At 44.9% G+C, this 11,427-nt stretch overlaps 1 protein-coding gene and 1 pseudogene across 1 annotated transcript; one reads left to right on the forward strand and one right to left on the reverse strand.

Annotated features, from left to right (window-relative positions):
- Positions 1-321: 321 nt before the first annotated feature.
- On the reverse strand, positions 322-3,569 carry LOC135501920 (ras-related C3 botulinum toxin substrate 1-like; annotated as a pseudogene).
- A 3,100-nt stretch (positions 3,570-6,669) lies between these two features.
- Positions 6,670-10,856, forward strand: LOC135501917 (ras-related protein Rac1-like). The gene is made up of 3 exons (XM_064794353.1): positions 6,670-6,755; positions 7,043-7,589; positions 10,227-10,856. Exons 2-3 carry the CDS (start codon positions 7,305-7,307, stop codon positions 10,578-10,580), a joined length of 639 nt encoding a protein of 212 aa, XP_064650423.1. The 5' UTR covers positions 6,670-6,755; positions 7,043-7,304; the 3' UTR covers positions 10,581-10,856.
- Positions 10,857-11,427: the final 571 nt, after the last annotated feature.

The raw sequence follows: 11,427 nt of genomic DNA on the forward strand, positions 1-11,427 counted from the left end.
TCCGTAAGCCAGATATAAAATGTTGCTTCACTTTGCTGCCACTAATGCAGAAGGTGTTTTACCTCAGTGACCCATTACATGTACCGATCCAGCACGACAAAGTCGACCTGATTGTGACAGGACATGTCTTCAGTTACGTAACCGTCATTTTAGCAGACGGGCCGAACCATTCTTGCAGAGGTGAACTCATATCTTCGCCTCCTGTCGGGCCACTCTTGCGTTAATTATAACCACGGTTGATAAATGAAGAAACAAGTCATTACAATAACCACAAACATTTAATTAATAAATGACTGAGTGGCATTGATTTTCTCTCTAAAACTCATCAAAGTAAAATTAGGGACCAATAAAAGAACATTTTTGGTGCTATTTCCCCATGTAGAGTAATTAAGGGATGAAATATTCAATAATCATTGACCAGGGAAATAGCTTTCTCATTACAACCACGGTCCACTTGCCTGCAGGGTCCCCTATTGGCAGGTTTTCTTGTGCAGGTTCCTCATAACAGAGGTCTAATTGGAAGCTGAACATAACAAATTTGGGGAAATCAATCCGTGTTTTGAGGAAAACCAAGATTTTCACTCGGGCAATACTGACAATAATGAACCATGCACACAACGCATGCTGATAGGACATCACTTTTCCCTCACTCATTGGTCAAACATTCATATCTGCAGTCAGACCGTCGGCCATCTGTGGTCAGTAACTTTCGAACAAGAGCCTCTCAAGGTGCAGGAAATAACCACTAAGACCTAATCATATCTACAGTAAGCTAAATTCGAGACAAATCCGAATTATTACTTCTTCAGTATTAAAGAATGCACTTGATATGGGATATGTCCCAATCTCTTAACCATTTAGTTGAGGACTTTCATTTTGGTCAGCCAATATATTTTACTGTGTGGAGCCACCGGAGAGAACAGCGCATTATCTACCAGCTTCAATAGCATTCCGCGAACTTACTATTTATAGCTCACAAGGTCATTTGCATAAGATATTGATGACGGTTTAGTCACGTGACAGTCGGACATCGACACTTATTTCTACGCATTTGAGCTTATTTCAAAGTCAATTATCTTTGACCCTGCATTGTTTTTAGCATGAATGATACCATAAAGTCAGAGAGAGAAAGATTCAGAACAATTATGTAGTATTTCCAACACTCGGACATGTGCCAGATTGAATCTAACTGCCCTGAGAGATGTTGGCAAGACAGCATATATACTCGACATCAGATTATTCAGAATCAGGTATTCTCATTGTTCACCAGAAATCGACCAAACGAAAAACTTACGAAAGAAAATAGAATTGTTCGCAAAAAATTTCATACTTGATTCACATTAGCAAAGTATTAAATCTTACACGTGTTTGATAGACTCGGTGCTTCGTGACCGTAGCTTTATGCGTGTCTAATGCAAGCAAACAGAAAAAAAACTTGGATCCGTGTCGCGTGTATTTATTACATATATTCAATGATACGAGGACGTCGTCTGTTGGTTATGGGGCCTCCGATGTCAGTCGATATCTCCATCGATCTCCCCATTTCCTCCGCGTTATAAAGCAACTTAGTTATGAGGACCTGCCCTAATCCCCACAACCGGGAATATGACCTTATAGTGAGGGAAAAACTTATTCCAGGTCCCCCTAACGACGTGCTAACAAAAGTACCCGAATGTCTATATGTATACGTATAAATTTTGCTATAATTCGCGGATCTCAAACTCTCCAGTATCAGCCCTTACCCGAGGTTAAAGAATACGGAATTTAACAGCCGGAACATTGGTTTGTTTAGCCACGGATCATAACAGTCTACACTTCTTATTTCCATTATTGGTCTGCAATTTCACTGGTTTCATTGCAGCCTGCACAGCCGTGTTGAAAACAGTGGTCAAGTTCTTCTGCGTCAATGCGGAGCATTCAATGTATCTGCAAGCACCTATCGTCTTGGCCATAGCAAGCCCTTGCAAGTTGCTGATTGGTTTCTTATTCTGATGACATAATACATCGATGAGGTCATCGTCCTCGCGCAGGTCCTCTTTAGTCCCGATTAGAACTATTGGGACGTTCGGAGAGTAGTGACGGATTTCTGGATACCACTTTACGCGCACGTTTTCTAGTGAGGTGGGGCTGATCAGGGAAAAACACACTAGAAACACATCCTGAAAACAACAAAGAATAAGAATACCTACATTATCTATCAAGGGGAATCATCATATGTGTTAAAGTGATCTCCTACCGGTCTTCTGCAAAGTTGAAAAGGAGCGCTATAAGGAGATTGACAAGGTCACTCCAGTAAGAATTGTATTCACCCGAATGACCCGTTAACCATGGCCTGTGCATGGACGTGTGTTGCCTCCAAGGAAACCATACCTCCTGTTCACCAGTCGCAGTGTAGGCCTACTGAATGAACGTTAGCTTTCATGATCTTGTACCTAAACCTCTCTATTAGCATCCTGGATAGTGGTGCATAATGTAGGATGAGACAAGACCACAATTGATTTTTTAAGCCTTTTAGCAGTTAAATTGTCAATGTTTGACCGCGACGCATCAAAGAACGCGTCAAGTAGTGAAACTGAAATTCGGATATGATATACGGGCTAGTCTTGCGAGTAACTGGTGCGATTTAAATTGGTGATTGACCACGGAAATTTTTTTTTAAATTGACAAGTTTGACACAAGTGGACATTTTTACCCATAGCGGCCATTTTCACTCCAAATTTGAACCACCCCCTATGGCCAGGTTGTCGAAATTCAAAATTATTTTTTTTACCAAACAATTTATTTATATCTGTGGACTTGCCACAGCAAATATTTTTTCAATACCTCTCCAAATATGTACTTGAGAGTAAAAAACATGCACTCGTCTAATAGATAGGCCTGGACCCTCCAACCTCTGAATATTCATTAGTGGTCTTGTCTCGGATATGATATCATCAAGTGGGATCGCGGATATTCCCCGGAAGCCTGATATTCAGCTGGGAGACAATGTCATGAACCCACATTACAGGGTTCACGAGGAATTCCATCATTATCGTTAGGTAATGGTGTTCTAATTATCAAGATAAGCACTTCTGACATTAAGCCAAAACTAGTGTTCGACCACCACAGGCTCCGCGACGTTTAAGGACTTCCGGGCCATTTAATCCATTTTACAAATAATGTCCATCATATTTTTGTACAGGTACCAACATGTTCCATAACTCTTTTGAATGAAAAGGTTGAAAAAAGAGGAAATCACCGAAAGGGATTATTTCATCATTGGACATTGTCATTGGTGAAACGCTTACATGCTTTGAGTACGGTATAGGGCGGAGGTTGGGGGGTTATATCTTCTTTACTCACCGTCATTGGATAAGATAATGGTCTCAGCCTGTCGTAGTCTTCTTGGCCGGCTGTGTCCCACAGGTTCAGTGAACACGGCGAGTTGTCCACCATGATATTGGCCGAGTAGTTATCAAACACGGTCATGATGTAGTCATGGCTGAATGTCTGTTGTTGGCGTAGGTCATCAGCATGCAGGTCTTCCCCACAGCGCCGTCTCCCACCACCACACACTTGATGTGATCCATGCAAGTGTTGCTTTGACGTAAGGACGACTCTCCAAGGTGATGGTGACCTCTCAAATGACAAGGCGCGAATTCCTTTAGTTGTCGATAATGTCACTCTCAGTCGGTCACGGCCTGTGTTGCCTCCGTCAGATCGGCAGCGCCTCTCACTTAAATATTGCAACCGCGCGTGTTAAGACCTACCAAAACGATCCTTGTTTTCAACGTCTGCTTATGGAGAGTATTTAAATTGGATCCTTGTTTTCAACGTCTGCTTATGAAGAGTATTTGAATTGGAATGATAGCGTCTCAAAAAAGAAAAATTATTAGAAAATTCAATGGGGCTTACACAGCATGATCCGCCTACGATATCCTATTCCGGTTGTTAGCCTCGTGTGATTTGGCCGTCATCGTCAATCGGACGAGATCATTATATACTCAGGATCAAATTGGAAACAATGACGTCATTTGTTTATTGACAGGGGGACCTCACACTAATACTTAGACCATGTACAGCTTGCAGGTGTAATTGTATATGAATTAGGTCATGCCTCGAGGTTACCAGTTCACGTCACAAGTTCATGGATATTTGCCCTGCTTCTCGTGTTACAATACATACCATTTAGTCCAATCACGGATTATCGAGCGATCATTATGGATTATTATGATGACTGAGTATTATCCAGGAGATAGTCACAGTGAAGCCTTAAACACACCAGGAAGAATGCAAATACCTTAAAAGGTATTTCCTATATCATTGTCACAACTTCATTCTTAAAGCTGATCTCGTTTTGATCATGGTTGAAAGGGAGAATCTTTCTTCACGTCAAAAGGAGTAAATCAACTCTGTCCAGGGCCTGGTTATTTGAAAACAAAGTGTCACTGCCCGTGGGGTTTCCTTAACTTGGAATTATCTCCTTCAGCCGTTAGACTTGAAATACCAGGCAAAAAGTTAACGCCAGAGTTAGTGACAAAATTTGCTTTGAACAACTGGACCGAGCACGGTAAAACCCGCCTTCTATAGATAGAGACCAACATCTAGACACCTCCAGCGAATGACCAAGGAGAAAAATGCTAAAGGGTCCAGCGAATGGCCAAGGAGAACAACGCTAAATGGTCTAGCGATTGGCCAAGGAAAACAACGCTAAAGGGTCTAGCGATAGGCCAAGGAAAACAACGCTAAAGGGTCTAGCGATAGGCCAAGGAAAACAACGCTAAAGGGTCTAGCGACAGGCCAAGGAAAACAACGCTAAAGGGTCTAGCGACAGGCCAAGGAAAACAACGCTAAAGGGTCTAGCGATAGGCCAAGGAAAACAACGCTAAAGGGTCTAGCGATAGGCCAAGGAAAACAACGCTAAAGGGTCTAGCAATAGGCCAAGGAAAACAACGCTAAATGGTCTAGCGATAGGCCAAGGAAAACAACGCTAAAGGGTCTAGCGATAGGCCAAGGAAAACAACGCTAAAGGGTCCAGCGATAGGCCAAGGAAAACAACGCTAAAGGGTCTAGCGATAGGCCAAGGAAAACAACGCTAAAGGGTCCAGCGAATGGCCAAGGAAAACAACGCTAAAGGGTCTAGCGATAGGCCAAGGAAAACAATGCTAAAGGGTCCAGCGAATGGCCAAGGAAAACAACGCTAAAGGGTCTAGCGATAGGCCAAGGAAAACAACGCTAAAGGGTCTAGCGATAGGCCAAGGAAAACAACGCTAAATGGTCTAGCGATAGGCCAAGGAAAACAACGCTAAAGGGTCTAGCGATAGGCCAAGGAAAACAATGCTAAAGGGTCTAGCGATAGGCCAAGGAAAACAACGCTAAAGGGTCAAGCGACAGGCCAAGGAAAACAATGCTAAAGGGTCTAGCGATAGGCCAAGGAAAACAACGCTAAATGGTCTAGCGATAGGCCAAGGAAAACAACGCTAAATGGTCTGGCGATAGGCCAAGGAAAACAACGCTAAAAGGTCTAGCGACAGGCCAAGGAAAACAATGCTAAAGGGTCTAGCGATAGGCCAAGGAAAACAACGCTAAAGGGTCTAGCGATTGGCCAAGGAAAACAACGCTAAAGGGTCTAGCGATTGGCCAAGGAAAACAACGCTAAAGGGTCTAGCGATAGGCCAAGGAAAACAACGCTAAAGGGTCTAGCGATAGGCCAAGGAGAACAACGCTAAATGGTCTAGCGATAGGCCAAGGAAAACAACGCTAAAGGGTCTAGCGATAGGCCAAGGAAAACAACGCTAAAGGGTCTAGCGATAGGCCAAGGAAAACAACGCTAAATGGTCTAGCGATTGGCCAAGGAAAACAATGCTAAAGGGTCTAGCGACAGGCCAAGGAAAACAACGCTAAAGGGTCTAGCGACAGGCCAAGGAAAACAACGCTAAATGGTCTAGCGATAGGCCAAGGAAAACAACGCTAAAGGGTCTAGCGATAGGCCAAGGAAAACAACGCTAAAGGGTCCAGCGATAGGCCAAGGAAAACAACGCTAAAGGGTCTAGCGATAGGCCAAGGAAAACAACGCTAAAGGGTCTAGCGATAGGCAAAGGAAAACAACGCTAAAGGGTCTAGCGATAGGCCAAGGAGAAAATGCTAAAGGGTCTAGCGAATGGCCAAGGAGAACAACGCTAAATGGTCTAGCGATAGGCCAAGGAAAACAACGCTAAAGGGTCTAGCGATAGGCCAAGGAAAACAACGCTAAATGGTCTAGCGACAGGCCAAGGAGAAAATGCTAAAGGGTCCAGCGAATGGCCAAGGAGAACAACGCTAAATGGTCTAGCGATAGGCCAAGGAAAACAATGCTAAAGGGTCCAGCGATAGGCCAAGGAGAAAATGCTAAAGGGTCTAGCGATAGGCCAAGGAGAAAATGCTAAAGGGTCTAGCGATTGGCCAAGAAGCGAGCAATGCTAAAAGGATGTCCATTTTCCATGTGGAGTTCTGTCAACTGACGAGCGTCTCAAACCACACTTTAATTGATTCTCTCCTGACTGAAGCGTAAAGACCAGACTTCGGTGAAAGTTTACGATCGATATCATTTCATACTTGACCCACTATTGTCAGTGATGACGCTTCTCCTGGTATGCTATAAATATGTTTGTATATTTGATCGGCGAGGTCAGATAAGTTGATTTACCATACACGGAAGATTGCGCAGACATTTCTTTAACCACGGTAGTCATCGTCTGCCACTCTTTGGAATCTGACCACATTACTAGCAAATCGAGGTAGGATAAACATGTAGTTCACCTTCGTTTGAACTCCTATCCCTTTCTATACCCAGCGTGGACCGTGTGGATATCAGCCGAATTGTGGCAACGTCATCATTCCCAAATTGTCCAACAGGGCCCGTTAAGTACTAAAGTGTGAAGGATGGGATAATTGTTGTCGTACAGGGGTGGACCTTTTCATGCACAGCAGTAGATATTTCGCCGAGTCTCGTGGCTGAGTAAAGGACAAAGAACGGCCGAGTTTATAGTGTTGTTCAAATGGCTTCTCTCTTTTATCTTTAAAGGTTTGGTTTTCTATTGCACTCCAAATAGACTGATCTATGTAAACAATCCCAGAAACCACCCTACAAGAGTTCAGAATATACATCAGATGAAGCATTGTCAAGTGCCCTATTAGCTACCGAAGCCGATGACGCACAGTCACTCTCTCAACCTCCAAATAAAGGACACTCGCACTACTAAGAAAGGACACTCTCGAAATATCTAACGAAAGGGAACAAGCCATTCCAACAACATTATAGAGAAAGAACACTTCTTGTGTTAGAGATGTCGTCTGAGAACATCGCCGATGATGACACCTCGTCTGTCGCCCAATCTGGTGATGGCAAGGTCCAGGTAAAGTGCGTGGTGGTCGGCGACGGTACGGTGGGAAAGACGTGCCTGCTGATAAGCTATTCCACAGATACCTTTAAGGAAAACCATATCCCCACCGTGTTTGATAACTATAGCACAAACGTCATGTTCAGTGGCGTACCAGTTAACCTTGGACTATGGGACACGGCGGGGCAAGGCGACTATGACAGACTGCGGCCGCTATCTTACCCGAATACCGTAAGTATCATGTTCCATCATTTAAAAATCCATGGCACAAGTGAGCGCCTTCAGTTTGAGCTGATTTGAGCGCCTTGCTACCCAAGACAGTCTCGGTTAAGACCAAAGTTTGAGCTGAAGTGAGCGTCTTGCTACCCAAGACAGTCTCGGTTAAGACCAAAGTTTGAGCTGAAGTGATCGCCTTGCTACCCAAGACAGTCTCGGTTGAGACCAAAGTTTGATGGCAGGTAAGCGTCTTGCATTGCAAGAGAGTACCGGTTGAGACCAAAGTTTGATGGCAGGTAAGCGTCTTGCATTGCGAGACAGTCTCGGTTGACACCAAAGTTTGATGGCAGGTAAGTGCCTTGCGTTGCAAGACAGTACCGGCTGAGACCAAAGTTTGATGACTGGTAAGTGCCTTGCAATGCAAGACAGTACCGGTTGAGACCAGTTTCATGGCAGGTAAGCGCCTTGCATTGTAAGACAGTGCTGGTTGAGACCAAAGTTTGATGACAGGTAAGTGCCTTGCATTGCAAGACAGTGCTGGTTGAGACCAAAGTTTGATGACAGGTAAGTGCCTTGCATTGCAAGACAGTGCTGGTTGAGACCAAAGTTTGATGGCAGGTAAGTGACTTGCATTGCAAGACAGTGCTGGTTGAGACCAAAGTTTGATGGCAGGTAAGTGCCTTGCATTGCAAGACAGTACCGGTTGAGACCAAAGTTTGATGGCAGGTAAGTGCCTTGCATTGCAAGACAGTGCTGGTTGAGACAAAAGTTTGATGGCAGGTTAGTGCCTTGCATTGCAAGACAGTACCGGTTGAGACCAAAGTGTGATGGCAGGTAAGCGCCTTGCATTGCAAGACAGTACCGGTTGAGACCGAAGTTTGATGACTGGTAAGTGCCTTGCGTTGCAAGACAGTACCGGCTGAGACCAAAGTTTGATGACTGGTAAGTGCCTTGCATTGCAAGACAGTGCCGGTTGAGACAAAAGTTTGATGGCAGGTTAGTGCCTTGCATTGCAAGGCAGTACCGGTTGAGACCAAAGTTTAATGGCAGGTAAGCGCCTTGCATGGCAAAACAGTTCCGGTTGAGACCAAAGTTTGATGGCAGTTAAGTGCCTTGCATTGCAAGACAGTACCGGTTGAGACCAAAGTTTAATGGCAGGTAAGCGCCTTGCATTGCAAGACAGCACCGGTTGAGACCAAAGTTTGATGGCAGGTAAACGCCTTGCATTGTAAGACAGTACCGGTTGAGACCAAAGTTTGATGGCAGATAAGCGCCTTGCATTGCAAGACAGTACCGGTTGAGACCAAAGTTTAATGGCAGGTAAGCGCCTTGCATTGCAAGACAGCACCGGTTGAGACCAAAGTTTGATGGCAGGTAAACGCCTTGCATTGTAAGACAGTACCGGTTGAGACCAAAGTTTGATGGCAGGTAAACGCCTTGCATGGCAAGACAATACCGGTTAGACCAAAGTTTGATGGCAGGTAAGCGCCTTGCATTGCAAGACAGTACCGGTTGAGACCAAAGTTTGATGGCAGGTAAGCGCCTTGCATGGCAAGACAGTACCGGTTGAGACCAAAGTTTGATGGTAGGTACGCGCCTTGCATGGCAAGACAGTACCGGTTGAGACCAAAGTTTGATGGTAGGTAAGTGCCTTGCATTGTAAGACAGTATCGGTTGAGACCAAAGTTTGAGCTGATGTGAGCGCCTTGCTACCCAAGACAGTCTTGGCTGAGACCAAAGTTTGATGGCAGGTAAGTGCCTTGCAATGCAAGACAGTACCGGTTGAGACCGAAGTTTGATGGTAGGTAAGCGCCTTGCATTGCAAGACAGTGCCGGTTGAGACCAAAGTTTGATGGTAGGTAAGCGCCTTGCATGGCAAGACAGTACCGGTTGAGACCAAAGTTTGAAGGCAGGTAAGCGCCTTGCATTGCAAGACAGTATCGGTTGAGACCAAAGTTTGAGCTGATGTGAGCGCCTTGCTACCCAAGACAGTCTTGGCTGAGACCAAAGTTTGATGGCAGGTAAGTGCCTTGCAATGCAAGACAGTACCGGCTGAGACCAAAGTTTGATGACTGGTAAGTGCCTTGCAATGCAAGACAGTACCGGCTGAGACCAAAGTTTGATGGCAGGTAAGCGCCTTGCAATGCAAGACAGTACCGGCTGAGACCAAAGTTTGATGGCAGGTAAGCGCCTTGCATGGCAAGACAGTACCGGTTGAGACCAAAGTTTGATGGCAGGTAAGTGACTTGCATTGTAAGACAGTACCGGTTGAGACCAAAGTTTGATGGCAGGTAAGCGCCTTGCATTGCAAGACAGTACCGGTTGAGACCAAAGTTTGATGGCAGGTAAGCGCCTTGCATTGTAAGACAGTACCGGTTGAGACCAAAGTTTGATGGCAGGTAAGCGCCTTGCATTGTAAGACAGTACCGGTTGTGTCCAGTTTGATGGCAGGTGAGCGCTTTGCATTGTAAGAAAGTGCTGGTTGAGACCGGTTTGATGGCAGGTAAGCGCTTTGCATCCCAATACGGCCTCGGTTGAGACCATGCAAAGACAGTTGTAGGCCTTGCTTATTACAAAGGACAATAAGCCACCATACATGTTGCCCAACATAATATATATATATACATAATATATATCATATTTTTGCTCCAGGATGTTTTTCTTATCTGTTTTTCGCTAGTCTCCCCGGATTCATTCGTCAACGTGAGGGAGAACTGGCACCCGGAAGTGCGTCATTTTTCTCCAAAAGGGACCATTCCTGTGATTCTGGTCGGGACGAAGGCGGACTTGAGGAGTGATAGAGAGGCTTTGGATTATCTTAGGAAAAAGAAACAAGCCCCAATCACATACGAACAAGGCATTTCTTTAGCGAAGAGGATCGGGGCGGTGAAGTACGCCGAGTGTTCTGCTAAGACAATGAAAGGGGTACATAATGTGTTTGAAGAAGCCATTAGGTCCGTTCTCACTCCGAAGAAGCAATCCAACGGGCGCTGTGTTTTACTTTGACAAATATACGGATGTGCTAACTTTCGGTGGGAGAATCAAGGGCTACATCGGTGTGCATCAGCTAACCATACGTTTTAAAGTTTACCGTACTGTTATTGTGAAATATCATTATGACCAAAAGGACTGAGAATAGGCCCGCAGCTAGCTTTTTGGTCCTCGTTTTTGGAGGTCGACTGAGATTAATTATACTCTGCGACCTGAAATAGGTCACATAAAAAACGTTCTATAATATGATGTATCCTTGTAACCTACAATAAAATATTTTTCGAAAACGAATCCGTAGTAAGTAAGTTTTTAGTTTTGGTCCTCTGGTTGTAATTGTCCTTTACCGCCAGACGGGTGTGGTAAGCAGATTGACCAATTGTCCTTTACCACCAGACGGCTGTGGTAAGCAGATTGACCAATTGTCCTTTACCACCAGACGGGTGTGGTAAGCAGATTGACCAATTGTCCTTTACCACCAGACGGGTGTGGTAAGCAGATTGACCAATTGTCCTTTACCGCCAGACGGGTGTGGTAAGCAGATTGACCAATCGTCCTTTACCACCAGACGGGTGTGGTAAGCAGATTGACCAATTGTCCTTTACCACCAGACGGGTTGTGGTAAGCAGATTGACCAATTGTCCTTTACCACCAGACGGGTGTGGTAAGCAGATTGACCAATTGTTCTTTACCACAAGACGGGTGTGGTAAGCAGATTGACCAATTGTCCTTTACCACCAGACGGGTGTGGTAAGCAGATTGACCAATTGTCCTTTACCACCAGACGGGTGTGGTAAGCAGATTGACCAATTGTCCTTTACCACCAGACGGGTGTGGTAAGCAGATTGACCAATTGTCCTTTACC

This window comes from Lineus longissimus, chromosome 17 (assembly GCF_910592395.1).
Source record: "Lineus longissimus chromosome 17, tnLinLong1.2, whole genome shotgun sequence".
Lineage (NCBI taxonomy): Eukaryota > Metazoa > Nemertea > Pilidiophora > Heteronemertea > Lineidae > Lineus > Lineus longissimus.